The sequence below is a fragment of the Hesperophylax consimilis genome, chromosome 10, assembly GCF_061612785.1.
Source record: "Hesperophylax consimilis isolate HC1 chromosome 10, BYU_Hcon_1.0, whole genome shotgun sequence".
Taxonomy (NCBI): domain Eukaryota; kingdom Metazoa; phylum Arthropoda; class Insecta; order Trichoptera; family Limnephilidae; genus Hesperophylax; species Hesperophylax consimilis.
In genome coordinates this window covers 32,501,069-32,520,931 of record NC_142845.1, presented here as the reverse complement: position 1 = coordinate 32,520,931, position 19,863 = coordinate 32,501,069, and the positions used below count along the sequence as shown (strand labels likewise).

Genomic DNA, 19,863 nt, shown 5'->3' with positions numbered 1-19,863 from the left:
CACATCACGCCAACTCGCTAGAAGGTTCTAGCCTATCGCCTATGCGTAATAGCAGCGCCGCCGAAAGTTCCAGTAAGACCCAGTCTGAGCGAGTGTCTCCGTTTTACTTGCGATTCCGCTCTACCTACTGTTGCCGTCGGCTGTACCGTATAAATAAGCCCGACGCAGCGAGCAGTCAGTCAGTTATCAATCTGCCGTCAACAATTTGCAAGTCTCGCGAGTGATAAACCGCGCACCTTCATTGTATGAAGGACAATATTCCCGGCTCTGCTCATGGACTCCATCGGGACATCATCATAACGCCTTGGCTCCGGCCGCCGTCCCTGGCCAGCGTTACAACGGATCTCAGCGCCCTGGTTCCAGCGCATCTGACCAGCGCTTCATCCATGCACCATGACCACCACGAGGACACGCAGCATCCTCCCTGGTCTACGCACCTCCCGCTCAACCGCCTACAAGGTCCACCGTACCTTCGGCCTTCCCGTCAGCACTGGGGTACCTGGAGACCCACGTTCTTCGCCAGTGCCTGACCGTCATCGAGTCCGGTCACCAGCGTCTGGTGTCGACTCACTGACCCACGCTTGAACGGCACATCACCGCCTGCATCCGAAGAATACGACATCAGTCCTACGTCAACTCTCATCACGGCTACCTGACTCACAAATAAACACTGTGACGTTTACCAACCTCTTTCATTTTGTGCCTCTCACCAGATCCCCAAATAAGTAATAAACCAACCTGACCTTATTTCTAAAACCAATGACAGCGATCACCAAAACTGTACTCCAAAATCGCCAGGCTGTTGATGGTGTAAAAAAAAACTATTAAAGCAAAACGTGAGTGGTTCATTTATGAGCAAAACAATTCATGTGTTATGTTTCTCGGTTTTATTTTTCAGATGACAAACTTTGCAGTCGATATTGCAGTCAATACAATATATTTTGTGACTACCTACACAAAAAATTGATCTTTCGAAAGTTAATAACTGTTATTGTAAATAGTTATTAACTGGATTCCATAAAATGGCTCAAACTTCGAACTACATAATATATATTTTTTATTAACCACTTAATGCTTTTGAACGAGCGGTGTTCGCGGACGGTGCGTGTATCGTACGGCGACAGCCCGAACACTGCTCGCGTCTTTTGACTTGTATTTTTGAGATTTATTTATTGTTTATTATATGTAGTTAGTCTTGTTTTATTTTTTTGAATATGGTTAAGTTTTTTTACATTTTTTATTGCTTTTGTTTTGTTTTTTTTTTGAACTGGTCAATTTTAAATTATGTTAACTATTTATAAATAATAAAATAACCTGATGTTTTTAGTTTCATTTTTGTTAAAAAAATAACGAATATTAAGTGGTTAAATAAGTTATTACTTATACAAAGTAATGTTGGGTAGATACAGTGCGACAAGTATATGTTGGCGAAAAAGGAGGGCACTTTGGTCTATGATATAACAAATTACAATAGTAGGTGTGGTTGTCAGATTAAAATAATAGCGACAATTACATGTCCACTTCGGAGCGACGGTAGTGCACAACACTTCAGGTCGCCGCACAGAAAAGTAAAGTATGAAAATAAGGTAAAGGTTTAGGGCCGGAGTCTGTCAGCAGGGATCCTAGAGGGAACTCAGTATACCTCTAGGAACACACTGTACTGTGTTTCAAGCTGAGATGGAAGCCATCTTGGCCTGCGCACAGGAGAATTACGTATAGCCAGGCAGCCCTAATGGCACTGGGATGTAACCGATGCGACTGCAGACTGGTGATGGAATGCAGGACTATTCTTACAGAAATCGCTACCATCAATAAAATAACCCTAATCTGGGTACCAGGACATAAAGGTATTGAGGGCAACGAGCGGGCTGACGAACTAGCTTGCTAAAGGGGAAGGGAAAGGGGCGAAATCACCACTTATAGGATCCGAGCCGGCCGTAGGAGTAGCAGCTTGCCACCAAATTACATATTGATATGTGGGTCAAATCCCAGCACTGCAAAGAATGGAAGAGGGCACCTGGAATGTGACAATCCAAAGTACTCATAAAAGGACCAGACCCTAGACGAACCAAGAAACTACTCGATATGGACAGAAACTAGCTGAGGGAACTGGTAAGACTACTAACGGGACACTGCCATCTCAGGAGACACATGCAGATATTGGGAGTGGAAAACACCAATAGATGCAGGAAATGTGAAGAGGATGAAGTGAATCCAATTCACCTATGGTGCCAATGTCCTGCCCAGGTGGGAACTAGGCTAAGATACCTGGGGACTCATACAGTAGAACCAGAAGACATGGCCACATACCCAATAACAACCCTGCTGAACTTTATTAAAGGGACTGGGTTGTTGTTAAAGGATTGAGGTAAAATGTGAGATAGCACAATGGGCCTATGGCCTAAGTGCTCATGGGAACTACGTGTAAACCGTCTGCGCCCTTAAAAAAAAAACAAGTTAAAGGTTTACAGTGCAGTCAATTGTGAGACTTTTCTGAGCGTCGGCCTGGGCGTATGATTTATTTATTTATTTAACGCCCAGAGGGCTTTTACATGGTTGGTAGTATAATTTTAATTTGACAGATACTTTGAAACATAAAAAATAAGACTAAAATTACATTTGATAAAAGCTATGCAACAAGTCATACAAACACAAGAAACAAAAACAGAAAATTACAGCTATTTGTAGGTTTTAAATGATCCACAAAACTTGCCTAGTTGGTATTGAATATGTCAACATCACCCAAGTAATGATTTCCCATGGTGTGAAGTCGTTGTATCGGAGAGTGGGCAATGCAGTTACGCTTATGTGTGCTGCTGTAGAATATTGTATTTTGTCGTGTTGTTACTGTGGGTGTAATGTATGTTTATAAGTTGCAGGAGTTCACAACAGTCAAATTTAGAGTTAAGTATTTTGAATAAGAACGTTAAATCGTTTATTTTACGTCTATCTTTTAATGTTTGTATTTTTAGAGTATTTAATAAGAAATTGTATTTTAAGTCTTCAACAGGAATATTTAATTTAAAATTTATAAAACGTAGAATTTTTTTTTGTATTTGCTTAATGTTGTTAATGTGAATTTTGTAAGATGGAGACCAAACTACTGAGTTATATTCAATTAGACTTCTTACTAGAGATACATATAATAGTTTAATGGCTTGTAAAGAATTAAAGTTTTTAGTTGTTCTTAATATGAAGCCTAGTGTTTTCATACCTTTGTTCACAATTTGATGGATATGATTGGTGAAACTTAGTTTTTCGTCCAAAATGATACCGTCACTCCGAAGTATACTATTGGATAAATCGTTAGTTCATGTTTACACCACCACCAGTTAAAATTTCAATGTTTGTAGCTCAATAATAATTGTCTACAATAATTTTATCAACTCACAAATCTAAGAGTATTAATATTATCCTTATTAGATTTGTGTGTTGATAAAATTATTGTAATACATATTTAAAAATAACTTCCACTGTCCATTTATATTTTCAAACAAGGACGGATAATGAAATAATAGAGGAGGGGGACGGTCTTTATTTAAAGTTCTCCTACCTCTTGCAGTATGTATATCTTCAAGGGTATTTCACCACATCTGAATAAACTTTAACTTTAAATGTTTGAAGTAGTAACTAAATTGTATAGTACCTTTAGTCACAGGATTTACATGGTAGTAAAATCAGGCATTTACTTGACAGTTAGGGTGAGTCAGCTGTGGTGAAATGCATAACATATACTCTACTCAACGAGTAGCACTAAATTACAGTTTACTGAGAGGTGTTTAATATCCCTTAACCTTTGGAACGCCAAGCTCGAACTCAAACCTCCGTCATGTGCCGAGGCAAAATTTTTGCGCCGTGCGCCAGCTGATTCTATTTTCATAAGAACTTACTTGTTTTTTGCAAAATCATGTTTATATATTTATAAAAATAGTATATATTATAATCTGCCATAAGTAGTTTCCCCAGAATAGCTAATGTTTTTCAGCGAAATGTTTTTTCTTTTTCATGTTTTCAAAAAATATTTAAAAGAAACACTGTAACGGGATTCACCGATGAGACAAGTTACACCTGTATCATTCCTCCCAATCTAACGCTATATGTTTCCATAACCCTATTTTCTACAAAAGGGTATTTTCGTATACCTCCCTAGGTTGGAGTTAGTCCTGCGAGAGATAACCGAAGTTAGATAAATTAACCTTTTACATCACAGCTCACAGCATCACAGCTGTGATATACCTTCCCGGGATCACACCTGAAAGTATTCGATAAAAGAACTAATACACTCGGAATTAACATAATAACTCAAATTGTTTGCTACAATATGAAAATATTCTTGAAGTTTTATTAGATTTCCCACAAATTTCTCATGGCCGATATTTACTCCAGTACTCAAAGAGTTAATCATTTTTTATAACTTTGCTGATTTCTCGTTCATTTTAACTTCTCAAATATAGAAGCCATATCATGTTCAAAGTTTTCAAATATATACCTAGTCACATTTCTTACAAAAATAACTTTGGATATTGTACAAATAAAAGGGATTAGGATTTCACATATATTATCACAATAAATAAAACAAATCAATTCCAAATATATACATTTATTAAACATATTTAATTTTCAATATTTTTTTAATTTAACAATAGAATTTCAAATACATAACATGTTATTTTTTAGTGCAGACAGAAGCCTGCACCGTGGAAAATTACAATACATGAAATCTGTGTCGTTCAGAAAGAAAATACAGGGATTATTGAAATGATAATAAGATAAGTGCGGTGGTGAGATTTTAAAATAAAACCTTAGTGATTTGAGTAGGTACTTTATTAATTAAAGTGTTTATAGCCAGGTAAATAATGAAAATGTGAGAGAACTGAACTTACCCTAATGACGAGTTCTTTTCCTTGTTTTTTTTTAAAGGTACATATATTTTTTATTGTATTCAAAATAAAGCAGATTATTTGATAGTAGTAAGAAAAAACACTAAAAGATTCTACCCAATCTTAAAGAGGTAATACATTAATAAAACAAATCTAATGCATATTAGTAAGACAGGTTAAAAATTGTGCAGGCAAGTATGTAATAGGTTAACCTCTCAGAAAAGGACTTTTATTTACTTTGTGTTCCTTTGCGAACTGTCAAAACGCGAAAATTTTTGTGTTATTCACGAGTTTTGTTAAAAGCTTCATAACTCACGTTTTGGGAAACGTAGCCTCATTCTAAAAAATGTTTTGGAAAGATTATGAAATTCACTATCGTATTGTTTTGTTATACGTAAATATTTGCGTTTCTAAATATACATTTTCTGAAAACGTCAAAAATATGTAAAAATCGCTGACCATTATTTCAAAGCTGTGAAAAATGTACTATTTTCTGAGTATCATAAAGAAATAACACTTTATATATTGAAGAAATATAATTAAAAACTATTAGTCACCTCAAAATATTAACCGCCCAAACTAAAATATTTTTAATAAATTATTTAAAAACGCAATAAATTATGAACGAACAAGATGACAAGTCCAATCGACTTAGATAATGCACCTCGAAATTCCATAGATATTCTTGAATGCAGACGCGTAGCGTTATTCATTATCGATACTCTGTTTTTTAAATCATGGCAATCCGTATAATAGTGATGGAAATAAATCGATTTTTGTAAAATCTCGCGCGTTTACGTGAAAAGACGTACTAATGTCTTGACCGCTATTATCATATTTACGTCTTTTGACGTTCTAATGTTCCGAGTGGTTAAATCAATTATTTTGACATTTTCACTACCTAGTTGTTACTCGTGAAAAATAACGAGATGTAACTTGACTTGCAAAGATAAAAACTGTGAATTTTTTTTTCTATACTAAAAAAATATTACACATTTCAAATATGGAATAAAAATGATCACGTCTTTCATTTTGTTTAATGTATTATTTGGTAGGTACTTAATTGTGGACATTTTTCAATATCGGTAATAAACAGTAAGAAGTTAATACATAAATGCCATCAGCTCAGAACAGAGGGTAAGGGACATTCATTGACATTGACACCACGATCTTTATACATTAAAGAAAATATGTTATAGCACTATGTAGCTCCAATGGCCGGAGAGATTTCACTTTAAAACCACCACCCCACTTTAGAAAATACAGAATCGATACATAAATTACTTTATCCTTATATAACAGACAATATATCTTATGAAATCTACCTTATTTATCCTCTTGTATAATATAATTTGTAAAAATGATCGTTGATAATAATAATTACTATATGTTTATGATAAATAATTTTTCCCTTCAATAATAAAACTATCATTTTTATAAATATTTTCTGTTATCTTCCATGAAAATGTTACATATTGGGAATGTCTAAGTACTTACATAACAACATTTCATACACAAAATATCATAAACTGTATAATTTGTAAAGAAAACACATCAGGCGGCCCCGTCCGTACGTAACTAGCGTACCAGTAGACGGTACAGACTATAATAAACAGCGACCGGTCGTATAGTTTGTCCGCTTGTCCGATGGTTGCTCCTTTAGTGGGTATCTCACGGTAAACACTTACTGTACACTTAGTGGTAGGGCATATTATCGAGATTCACTTAGACTTTTTTTATTTTACCAAATACAAAAATTTTAAATGCTCAAAATATTGAACCGTGTCGAGTCCACTATAGAGGCTGATGCACACTCAACAGATTAACTAATCCTAATTTAACATAGCTAATTCATTATAAAAATAAAAGCGTCCTGCACTTCCAAGTTATCGTAAACTTGTACAGATCATTTATTGTAAATTATTCTGGAATAGGCAAAATAAAATATATCTATGTCTCTACGCCACTAACAAAAGATTAGAAAAACAAACGATCTTCGAGAAGTTTTTGCTATAAGATCTAACCATTTTGAAATAGAAAATTTATTTATTTCAACACAAGAATTACGTATAATGAAATTTTGGTTCACTTACTTTTATTAATTAATGTAATTTTGAAAATGTGATGCAAAATTTTTTTTTTTTAGTTGACCAAAAACCACGTAAAAAAAACTGATATTTTCATTAAAAAGTTGCAATTGTTATATTTAATTGTACTTATCATTAATATAATTATAAAAATTAAGGTATTTTACGATTTTCCTTACAAGACACAATTATTACATAAAGAGACATCTCATCGACATATATAATAAGTCAGCAATAAAGTTTCTCTGGAAACTAACAAATCTCATTCCTTTAAACAGGCTACATTCATGATTCGTTGCCGCTCTAAGGTCACTCCTGTTTCCTGTAGCTTTTCACCTCCAAAACTCCAAAACTCGCAAACTCCTTGAAATCCTTCCATGAGGATCCACGTCACAAATATAATGTTATTTTTCCTTTGGCGAGGATCCACCTCACAAATATAATGTTATTTTTCCTTTGGGGAGGATCCACGTCGCAAATATAATGTGGTTTATCCTTCAATGAGGATCCACATTACAAATACAATATGATTTAACCTTCGTAAGACAACAATTTTACAAAACATCAAAAACAGCCACCTAATCTAGCTTTGGTTGAACTGTGCCCACCCTAGTGTGAGGGAGAAGGTTACAGAGAGAGAGGGAGAGGGAGAGAGTGATATTTTTTTTGCTCAAACTACTGACATAAACAATAATAATAATAATAATAATAGTTTAAACAACATCCAGCCAACATTACCTACAGTCTTAACACTAAAATAACAATATTATTAAATTCTTATATGATCGACTTAGTGTCATGAGTTTTCGTTTACAACATAATCTTTTAACATCACAAATTTATTATCATAAAATTGATCCTGGTCAGAAGTATCTCAGTGGAGATGAGACCTGAAGAAGGATTGCAGTTTGGGCATCGAAGTGCAGATGTTGTTGGATTCGAGACATTGCCCAATTAACTGCACTTGTGGGGTTTTGGTAATATTTCACTGTCGAAATATGTACTTAGCACCTTTGACTAATGGTCACTGACCACTTCTTCTCAAGTGCTTTAAGGAGAATGAACCACCGAGTGTTTGAAGGTGTTGCTTCACTTGGCTTCGTCCTGATCCATGGGCTCCTCCACCTCCTCGTGGCTGTGCTCCGGGGTCCTAGGAAGAGACAAATAAACACATCAATAACAAGAACTTATGAGGCATATAGAATGAGGTCAGGAAGACACAAATAATGATATTTAAAGTAAAATAATAATTTTATGTCAATAAATGTCCGGGTTGCCAGCAATAAAAAAATATATTTATTTCAGCAAGTTCAAAAGTGTCAAAATTTCAAGGCAATTGGGGAAGAACTTTCGGAAATTTAAGATTTTGAACAAACAAACATTTACATTTTTATTTATATGGTTAATATTATATTTGAAAGTTTATATTTTTCGTTTACGGATACATTCAGAAATATCCCATTTAATTGAATTTTATTGAGAAGCGGAAATACAAAATACGAAATTCTCCGACAGCTTCTTTAAAAAATATAACTTCGAGAATTTGCAAGAAAATTGTCACTTCACTTTTCGTTCATACAGTTAAAAATTATAATAATAATTCCCAGAGGATAGCCAAAACAATCAGACATTTTGGCATAAGTATGATTTTTTTTTAATGATTTTTAGTAGGTGAAAAACAATGGTCAGCTTGAAAGCTGTTTTGTATTTTTTCCATGTACATAATATCATATAATTATATATAGTGTAGAATGCAGTACTTTGGGAGGTGATTCTCTCCATGTTTGTTAAGGATAAATGGTGTGATAGATTTGGTGTGTGCACTCACAGTGTGGCATGGTGCTGGTGGTGCATGGAAAGTGAGGCCATGGCGCTCACGGTCTCGGCCGCATCACGCTCGCTCTGCGCACCGCCCAGAGAACTCAGCAGGGCCGCGGTCTGCTTCAGACAGGGCCAGTGGGACAGCTGGAACATTAAATACAACATGAATTACATGATAGAGCACAAACAGCCCCCAACATTAGGTACTAGAACAGCGAAAAATCACAGGATAGTCTGAATTCTTAACAAATCAGTTCCAATTTTGAAAATGACAATAAAAATAGTTTTCTGTTAAAATATTATATTTTAGGTAAGTACTTTGTGGTTCATCTAAATAACTCACACAATAAGTTACGATTTTCAAAAAGAAACTTAAATTCAAATAAAAATTTGAGTTTCAAACATAAATTAGTATTTTGATGTTTTTAGAATTCTACGGAATTGTAGAATAAAGAAGCTAGAAATGCCTTTCATATAGATTTGAATGGAAACCAATATCGGCACTTTATTTTATTTGATTTATATAATATAAATACTCATTTACATATATAATTATATCACTTCAATACTCATTTACATATATAATTATATCACTTCAATACTCATTTACATATATAATTTTTCCCTGTGCCTGTCTCGCTAGGGAAATCTCGTGTTGAGGCAGGCAGACTTAGTACCTTTTGGTTCTAGCCCAGTTAGCATGCGCTCTGTCTCTGTTACACTTGCCTGACATTGTATATCTCCATCCCATTTTAATTCCATAATGATTATGCACAATTCTGCAAAATATGAAATTCAAGCAATAAATGGTCAGACATTTGGATTACAAAATGAACACTCGAGGTCTTCTCAACGCCACCTGTTTGAGCCGAATGAAGTAATTCACTACTATCGAGGACCGTTAACTATCCCCTCCAACTGGTGCTGTTCTGAGGACCTGTGATATGGAAAATCATATCTCTTTACCTGTATAGCGATGGTCTTCTGAAGTGTGTCAATGGCGCACTGTGCCGGCGGCTTGTCGTCCTGCGGAGCGGCGGTGAGTTCGTCGCCGAGCAGCGCGCGCACGCACTCTTGCGCACAGTCGCAGATGGCGGGCAGGTCGTAACCGCCCTCCAGAGCTAAGACCACCTGGACAATAACAAAGGATGTTAGCTTATTAACAAATAGTAATAAACAAGGAACTCAATGTTCAACCACAAAATCTAACATCCAGAAGAAGTCATACACAAATTTAAAATGGTTGAGTTAAATTGAAACAAATGAGTTGTTGAGTTGCAAAATCTGTTCCGGAAAGTTAAAAGCAGGTTACTTCGGGATATTTGATTATAAATTATGATCCTATTCGAACTTCAAGATACACACCGATTAAAAAAGAATACTATTACTATAATATATTTTCTCTTTAAATGTATTATGTAGATTATATTTTCATATTATAAAATGAAGGCCTCAGCACGGGCAAGCCACCCAGTGAGGCCAACATTACTAGAAAATTTTAAAATGTAAAAAATTTGTAACAAATAAAAAAAAAAATACATGTATATATTTTCTGTTTTGACGGTGACCCCACAATAAACCCGATGCAACATTCGAGAATCATTTGCACAAACCTTCCCATTGGCGACCTGCAGTAGTTCCTTGGTCATCTGGCCGAAGCAGGCGGGGGACACCTTGTAGCCCCCAAGGGGCGGGGGGTGCCCCACCGCAGCGTCAAAGCCACACGACACCAGGATTATTGACGGGTCAAATTCCTGAAAGAACAACAAAAAGAATCATTATTTTCTGCGAAATCTGCACAAAGCATTTGCCATTTTATTAAAGGAATTCAAATTTGCTCAAGTTATTCTTGGCAAATTAAACCGTCTACATAGCAAAATTATACTTACTACAATTAATTATCACTTTTCTTAAAAACAAAGAGTTTATGAATAACCTGAAAAAAAAAATTTGAAAAACTCCTACCATCCAAGCGGAAAATATTGCTTGTGCAATGACGGAGGACTAGCAAAGGAATTGCCTGATTGGTAATCGGATGTATTTGTCACTTAACCTAAATAGTTAAATAAATAGGTTATTCACTGTTCATGCGGTGATCGGCAAGATGAATTTGTTTTTCTGTAATTGCAGTTGAAAACTAACCGAACACCATTGGAGACATGTGGTTATTTGATGCATTCGGAACACAATAAGGTATTTTGTATTACTATTTCTGAAAACAGGAAATAAATTAATTTAACTTTACTGACGTAGAAATTAATGGCATTCCAGAGTAAATTGAAAATCCATTGCCGCAGCAATATAATATAATATTCTACTAATAAAATGGGATAAAAGGAACTAACTGATTAGGAATAATTGTATTTGAATCAAACCTTGGCAATCGGCATGACGATTGTCCGGAATGCTGCCATGTACTCTGCGTCTCCCAGGGGAGGATTCAGGCCTCCGGACCAAGCAATGTTCACGTTGTAGCCAACACCCAGACCACTTCCACACTAAAAACAATAATACCAATGTTACTATCAAACAGAAACACGTCATATTTGTTAGAGAATCAATAGTTAGACCTGGACTCCACAGTGAATTCTAGTTGCGCGATTGATCAGTCGCAAACATAAAACTCATTGTTTCAAATACAAGCGCACACACATACGACTAAACAACTTGCACTAGATTTTTATTCGATGCAATTAAATCGCAGTCCAGGCCTAATTTAGGATTTTTGTGAGACGTCAAAATGAGTCAGCAAGGATTGATTATTACACTGGAAATATGAGTTGTGTAATTTCTATACCCGCTATATCAGTCGTGTAATTTCTATACCGCCCTTGAGGTGTTTTTGCACAAAAACGGCGCTATACAAGTCATCCAAGTATTATTATTATTATTATTTATCAACTTTCATTGATTTGGAGAAAACCGCAAAAAACTGTCACATCTCTAGCGTACATAAGTAATTGCAATACAATTTTTTACATAATGAATTGGAGTAATAAAATTTCAAAAAGCATTTATTTTTCTATATATGTCTAGCAATAATTAAGTAATTTCGATAAATAAAATGGATAAAGCGGATTTTGATACTCACTTCATATATATATTCGTGATATAGAGGCTTTTGAAAGTCAACTGAGCTGACATGGCGGGTTTAGAAACATACGCGTAGATCATTTTGACACACGAGCGTGGCGTCAGAGCGGCGGCCATATTGTATTTTGGCAAAATAACTGCTTGTGATTGGTTGAATCCGATATAGCGCGTTTTGATAGTAACTTTCTGTAGAGGATTTGGTTTCTCACTCGCAGTTTTAACATGGTTTTTGGTCGTGATAAGGAGGATTTTGAAACTCAATTTTAGGCTCCCCTTGTTGCTCGCAAAAATGTGAACAAGATGTCATACTCAGATCATTTTGTCAAAAAATCGGATATAGCGGGTATAGAAATTATAGGATTTATATCTTAAAGCCTATTAGCGAATCATCCTCAGTATTCACCTTGATTCACCCTATATTTTAAGAATTGGTAGTAATTAAAATTCTGCTTAAAAGGTTGGTAAAAGGGGAGTGGGGGTTGTTTTTCGATATCTCATGCGGGAAGTGACCTTCCTCTTGTTTTTAATGTCAAGTGTGCATCAATCTTAGAATAAAAACTGCAGATTTGTACAAAAAATAAGCCACCCACAGGCACTCTACATACTATTTGTACATAATAACATGTATATAGTGCATTTGTAACAAATGTGAAACTGAAATCTTGTACGAGAGTCAACATGAAAAGGAGATGGTAATGAAGGTATATAAAAGCATACAAGATTGTCCATTGCCTCTTCGTTATCATCTGTCATCCGAGATAATACACTGTATTAATTACAGTATATCGACTATTATTCTGCCATCCCCATATCACTGAAAAACCTCAATGTAAAGGGCCATAAAAAAGGGATATATGAATTAGAATGATAAAATATGAGGGTGACATACCTCGGTGGGGCCCCCAGTTCCCGGGAAGAAATTCCCATCATCATGTCGGTGGATGGAGAGGTACAGCACGCGAGGGTCGTCATAGAATATCTGTTGGGTTCCATTGCCGTGGTGCACATCCTGAAAGAAAGATAACCATTAATGTCTTCAATTTTTTTAACATATAATCAACGTTAAGGACGGGTTATTTCACAGACTTCAAATCAAATTCTCCATTCAAGTTTTGTTATTTTTTCATTTTGGGCCGGTTTTTACAGTACTCGGACAATAACAGAAGTACTTGTGACTTTTTGTTTCAGCTTATTCCCAATAGTTTAGTTACTTTCCAGAAGGCAAGAAAAGATGTTCATCACCTGAGGGGTCTTGGCCGGATAATTCTATTCCTTAGTTTAGTCTTAAAGTTATATCTAAAAGAATATATGTATTATGAAATTACCCAGTCAACAATGAGGATTCGCTTGACATCAAGTCTCTGCTGCAGCAATTTAGCCGCTATGGCGATAGAATTGAAGAAGCAGAATCCCATGGCCTGGTTGGTTTCGGCGTGATGGCCAGGAGGTCGTACAACCGCAAATCCATTCTGGAAATGAAACATTGAAACATGACAACATTAAATTAAGTAAAATAACAACACTAAATGGAACAGCAAAACTGGAGAATGAACACTGCCGGTCATAGACATCAACATCTAACAACTACTTACACTACACTAGCGCCACTATCGGAAAACCTATCGGAAAACCGTCGCGGACCGTCTTTCAAAAACTATGGTATTTGCAACTTTCGACTTTGACGGGATTTATCTCTTTATCTTGCTTGCTTACTGATGTACCCTTTTTCGTTTATCCAATATCTTAATATTATTAAATGATATACATATTGGGCCTCACAAAAGAGTGTCTTAAATTTGACACAACTGATGAACAGAAGAAGATACAAAAAACAAAAAGATAATGGTCACAACTAGGAATCGAACCCAGTTAAAATTTAATAGTATTCGAAATTAAATAGTATTCAACATTTGTGAAAATAACCCATTAGGGTTATGTTGTAAGGCTGAATGTAGTGGGGAGGGGAGGAGATAGAGAGAAAAGGAAGGTGGGGAAGTACTAGGTTCTTCAGATCTGGTCACCAAACCACGGCTAAAGCCATTTCAAGCAACGTTTCAACTCTGAAAGTATTTACCACTCTGGAACGTGCCGCAAATATACTAAACAGGGTGTCCAGGGGTAAATATGCTAACTTCAGGAGGTGATTTTACATGATGGTACAAGTAAAAAAGATAAATAACTTTTTCGAAATTACAATATTTATTTTCGCCTACAAAAATTCAACTTTTTTACCTAAAAACTAACATAAAACATTGTAATTTCTAAAAGAGTCTATCAACTTTATTACTTTTAAAATCATTTAGAAACACCCCCCGAAGTTAGCCCACTTAATGTAAATTGCGAAATAACTTTAAATTTACTTGTGCATGCCGGGATTTGAACACGAAAACCATCAAGCCGTTATTGTTATAGACATTCCTCAGAAGCCTTAATATAAACTCTACCTACACAATAAATCTCTAAAAATGTATAATCTTCACCTTGATATCGCCCATGAAGGTCTTGAAGGCCAGATCCACGACGCAGCCGGTGGCCATGCGGGCGGCGGGCGCCGTGTGCAGCTCGTTCCAGGTGGTGTCCGAGTCCACGCCCACCCCGCCGCACGGCAGCCGCACAAAGCTCTTCATGGGCAGTGCCGACAGCTTGGACATGTCCAGCTTCTGACGGTTCAGGGGGTTGGTTCCTGGAATTGTGATTGGATCATGAGCAAAATGATGGCTGGTTGTCTAGGGTTGAAAAAGAAACTTCTAAATACATTTTGAAGGGATTTATTAATATATGAAAATTCAGCCTGTGTACGTTTGTGCTAGCAAAACCCGAAAAGTAGTCGACGGATATCGTTGAAAATTTCAAAGTTTGTTCTTATTAGTGCCGGGAGTGTTTAGAGAGTGGATTGAATGCTAGAAGAAGTATGGGACTACCGAGGAAAACTTAACGCAATATCTCTCCAGATATTGTTGAGAAGTGGAAGAGATAGTGACGCCCGAGAAAGACATTAGCAATAGCGAAGCATTACGGGGTCCACTAGTATTGTATAATATAGACAAGAAATATGATGTAATAGAAATAGATCGGTGGCTGTATGTGAACATTGACATTGATTAGAATTTCTCAAATATTCATCCAAACAAACCTTGCATTTATGCCCGTAAGAATAATGCTTTTTCTATGAATGCAACCTCATGGATGTTTGGTAATTGATTCCACTTCAGATCATAATTCTTAGTACGATTCTAAAAATTCATCCATTCGATGCCATAGAGCCTAAGGAAACGGCTTTCAAAGTTCAAACTCAAGCCTTGCATTTACCTTCATATTTGGATATATGTTGATGAGAATTTAAGTAAATAAATAGAAGAGAAACAGATAGATGGCCATCAATAGGAAGGAGAACCATCATTAGAAGCGGTTATATCATACACAACATATACATTAAAATGATAGACGAGGGGGATTTTACTTGTATTTGCCTAGTATATAAGTTATGGAAAGCTTCAGAAAATGAATAGTATTCTCACCAAAGAGCAGTGTATGCGCCTCTTGGTGGCAGGTCTGTAGCTCCTCCAGGGTGGCCTTGCGCGACCTCAGGCGCTCGCAGCGAGCTACCAGCCCCGTCTCTAGCAGCCGTGCCCACACACTCTGCAGCCGGCCCCCATGCTCTGGGTGCACTGCGTTGTCTCCGCAAACACACGCATGCTTCAGCATCAGGTTGTCGTAGGCCAGGCCCGTGGTGGGCGCAGAGCGAGATATTGTCAGGTTCACACCGGTCTCCATCGGAGATGTGGGACTCGACGGAGCCTGTGATAGCTGCGGCGGACCGAGATGCACCAGAGGAGAACTCAAAGCTCGGCATAATGGCCGTCCTCGCATCGCCGCTTCGTCACTGGCTGCGTGCAATGTGTGACGCATTATCATGCTTCTCTGCTGCTGCATGAATGTTGGCTGCTCGACCTCCTCTTCTTCGTTAGCCGCTTTGGCCTTCTTATCCGTGAGATCGATGACTTCGGCCGTTTCTTCTCGCTCGTCGAGCTGAGAGGCCTCTCGTGCGCCCGCTCTCGTCAGGACGGTCTGTCGGATCTGCTGCTTGAGATAATAATGGTGTCCGGGGGTGAGGTCTTGTGGCTGGGAGGTGCCCACCAGCATGGGATGCCCCAGAGGAAGGGGGGCTGACTGGGTCCGGCCCAGGGGGCGCTTGTTGAGACGGGCATGGGCCACTTGGATGTCTGTGATGGGTTGGGGAGGCTGCGGGGGCATAGGTTGATGAGGGGGAGGCTTGTGGTAGGGCTCTGCGGGTAGCATGGGGTAGTAGGGGAGCGAGGGGGGCAGCATGCCCTCTGTCAGGGGGACCCCCAGCCGGGCTGTGAAGGCAGCGCGAACCTCCGCCTCTGATACTGTCGCCAGCATGCTTGGTTCCTAAAAATTTTAATTAAAACAAATTATTAATTATCATTATTAGAAATTATGTTTTTTTCGGTTTTCTATGTAATGTTTCACATGTTTGGCCAGTTTCCGGACGCCATATATTAAAACATTGCAAGCATCATTGATCATCAAATAATCAAAATCAAAACCCTACAGCAGCAATAGGCAGCCGTTCACCGTTGCTCTTTTGATTCTCGTATATCATGATCATAATAGTTTCTTACCGTGGTGGGAACGTGCGGCCTGCCGAGCGAGATGTTGGGCAGCGAGGGCGAGCTGAAGAGCTGCAGGTCCTGAGCCCCCGCGGCGCGGCCCGGGCGACCCTCCGAGCTGTCGGGCTCCCCCTCCTCGCGGATGGCTGCTCCCGGACTGTTGGGGCCCGAGTCGGGGTTGCTGCTGCCCGACGTGCCGCAGTCTGCAACACGGAAACACGTTGACAATTTGCAGATTTCGGTAAGATTAAAATAGGACTGATTCAAGGAAGTTGGATGAGGTAACAAAATGTGATGATGACCCACAACATACATATTGAAATGTGTAATAAATACATTTTATGATTTGATAGCTATAAAAAGGCGAAACTTCTATCTACTGGAACTTTGGATTAAGATTAAGATATTCAAGGATCTTTGATGACCTCATATTTTTGTGAACGAAACCGTCAGTTAATATGTAAAAGAACTAAAATTATGGCTGAATGACTTAGATTTTGAAATACTATATATAAATTCATTGTAAACTTTTATGTTTCACTTAACTACAATATTGCACACACTTACATACTGCAATGTCAAAATTTCCATTATATAGGTACTTGCCCATTGTTGTTTTTTTTTACATTAAATCATGAATTCTACTTGTAAATTCACATAATTTGTGCTGTTTAGCTTACTCTTTACTTATAATAATGTAATGAAAACGTAACTTTAAAAAAATATATTATTGATCCAATTACATATTTATTTTTATTTATATTTTTAAAAGGAGTTCACATTACTTACATTTGTCATATATTTAATATTTATATGCAGGTACCTATGTAAAAAATAATAATGTACCATAAAAAAATGAGAAAATATATATATACATATACACATACAAAATTTTGGGATCACAAGAAAAAGTCAGCAGAAATTGAAAATTTATGATCAAATGTAACAATTTTCATATTTATTTTTTACTTAGGTTTCTTTATCAGAGCATGAGGTAAAAGATTGCAAAACTAGGAAAAAATACAATTTTAAAAACTCATACACACAGAATCATTTTAAGAAATTGTAAAACTTAAAAAATTATCTTAATATAAAAGATAAAATGTGGTTGATTGAACAAGTCCTTTGATTCACTCTGTTTTATTATTTTTATATTATTAGTCCTTTGCCAAAAATAACTTATAATACAACTTAGGACGGGTTGTTTCGGAGTATTTGAACAATTCATCAAATTTCAACGTTCATTTGCAAGTTCTGTGAAAGATTTTTTCAAGTTCTGTTTTTATTTCAGTTTTGTCAAGCAACTAACCTATAATGATATAATAACAGAACTTGAATTGGACTTTCACAGATCCCAGAAATGAACGTTGAAATTTGATGAATTGTTCAAATACTCCGAAACAACCCGTCCTTAATCTTTTATCAGTTATAACATTCAGGCAATATGTATTCCATTGTCAAAATTGATTAATTCCGCCATCAGCTATTCTCCATTTCATTTTATCACTTTGTCAAAATTGATTCTGTTATCAGTTAAAGTAACAGTATTTTACTTTTCTGTAATGCAAATTGGTTAAAGGTAGAATTTAAATGAAATAAATCTGTACGATTTTTATAATATAGTAAAAAGTCAGAATACTTTGTTCAAAAAGAGGTTAGTCATCTAATTCAAACATGCAAACAAAACAGGTATAAAGACATCACATGGGTTAACTAAAAAACTGGTACAAAAAACATTCATGTTATTTTTAGAACATGCTTTTTTATCATACAAATTGGTATCGATTGTACTGTGGTTGTTTTCCGCAAAATTCCAAACAAAAACAAAAAAATGCCGCAGAATTTTGTGAAAAACCAAATTTGGTTGAACAAGATGAATGATGCATACAAATCACAAAAAAAAAGAATAATAATTTTAATGAAAATGTGTTATGCTTTTTTTTTGTATTTTGAGTTGTGTTTGTAGTGGGTTTGTGAAATGAATTAATTTGAACAAGATTTTGGAGGAGAAAACTAAGCGATAATGTCAAATGGAAAAGTGATAATATTTTGAATTGCGAGAGCGATTTAATTAAAGAATAAAATAGTGACAAACCAAAAGCAAAATTTATTATGAAGGGAAAGTGTTTTTATTGAAGTTAGAAAAAAATTCTGCAATCATTTGGGTATCGGTTTTTTGGACCACACACTTACGAAAAGGTAAATGTACGTTTGCTTAAAATCTTAAATGTCAGAAAGTTCTTCACCAATTGTTTTGAAATTTTGACAACGTTGTATTCTAATAGGCGGGTTTTTATATACCTATATAATGTTTGACGTAAAAACAACACGCGCTATTGTTTCTCTATCTGCACAGAAGTACTGAGTCACAGCAACGCGTGGTGGGGTACACAGCTAGTAACTAATGTAAAGCGAACGTAAGGTGATTAAATCTCTAAACGACTCAACATAAATACATTTCGAGTTATTTATTTACGCCTTTTAGGGCTTTTATATTATAATTTTTGCGTCTAAACTATCCGACGTTTAGGCATGGACCTGAGATAAAATAATTTTTATTATTGACACAGATGACACTTCTATTAAAATTTTGAGTTATTAATTTATTTAAAAACTGACAGGTAAGGAACAAATCACTCTAAACACATATGTTTCATAAACATGGTTATTTATTTATCACTAAAAATACTTTTTTAAGCTCATAGTTTCTAGTTATGCAAACAAAATTGACACATTGAAGAGTACTTACCTATCAAAGAGAACATTTACTTGTTTATTTTGGTGGAAAAAAATGTGTTCTACTATGTCAAGATTTGCTTAATTTTGACATTATGATGAAATATCTTCATTGTCTATATAAATTAATTTAACTTGGAACAGATAAAATTAAAAATTTTACGGCAAAATAATAATAAAATTACCAAAACACGATGTGAGCTTATCAAAATGCTAGAGTTCTTGATTCAAGTGTGCAGTCAAAATGTAGCATGACATATATTATTGAAATAATCATACCTCCGAATATTAATATTGAAATATATATACATAAAACCTATAATTCATCGCTTATCCCATATCTGCAGATTTTATAATTGGGCTGTTTTGGGAATTTATAAATACATTTAAATAAATTCGAATAAATTGTTTATCCAAGTTTTAGGCAGTCATCGCTCAAGGCCTAGAATGATGAGACCTAAATATGGGTAGCCATCGTTGGTCTGGTTATGTTGCATATTCATTTTGTGGCTTACACTGCAGTGGACATGATGTGTATGTGTTTAAACAAAAGTTTAATCGTCTCGTAGGTTGCGTATTAATTTTGTGGCTTACATTGCAATAGTTATGTAA

The 19,863-nt window shown here is 36.0% G+C and overlaps 1 protein-coding gene across 7 annotated transcripts in view; it reads right to left on the bottom strand.

The window, feature by feature from the left end:
• Window positions 1-4,584: 4,584 nt before the first annotated feature.
• The window catches only part of HDAC4 (histone deacetylase 4), a 329,931-nt gene continuing 314,652 nt past the window's right edge, over window positions 4,585-19,863 (bottom strand). For all 7 annotated transcript variants that reach the window (XM_089636847.1, XM_089636842.1, XM_089636845.1 and 4 more), the window contains 10 exons: window positions 16,528-16,718; window positions 15,400-16,294; window positions 14,362-14,564; window positions 13,207-13,350; window positions 12,771-12,890; window positions 11,164-11,286; window positions 10,402-10,542; window positions 9,755-9,919; window positions 8,796-8,932; window positions 4,585-8,117 (listed from right to left, as the gene is read on the bottom strand). In XM_089636847.1, coding sequence (XP_089492973.1) covers window positions 8,057-8,117; window positions 8,796-8,932; window positions 9,755-9,919; window positions 10,402-10,542; window positions 11,164-11,286; window positions 12,771-12,890; window positions 13,207-13,350; window positions 14,362-14,564; window positions 15,400-16,294; window positions 16,528-16,718 — 2,180 coding nt within the window. In that variant the 3' untranslated portion in view covers window positions 4,585-8,056. The remainder of the gene's footprint in view (window positions 8,118-8,795; window positions 8,933-9,754; window positions 9,920-10,401; window positions 10,543-11,163; window positions 11,287-12,770; window positions 12,891-13,206; window positions 13,351-14,361; window positions 14,565-15,399; window positions 16,295-16,527; window positions 16,719-19,863) is intronic.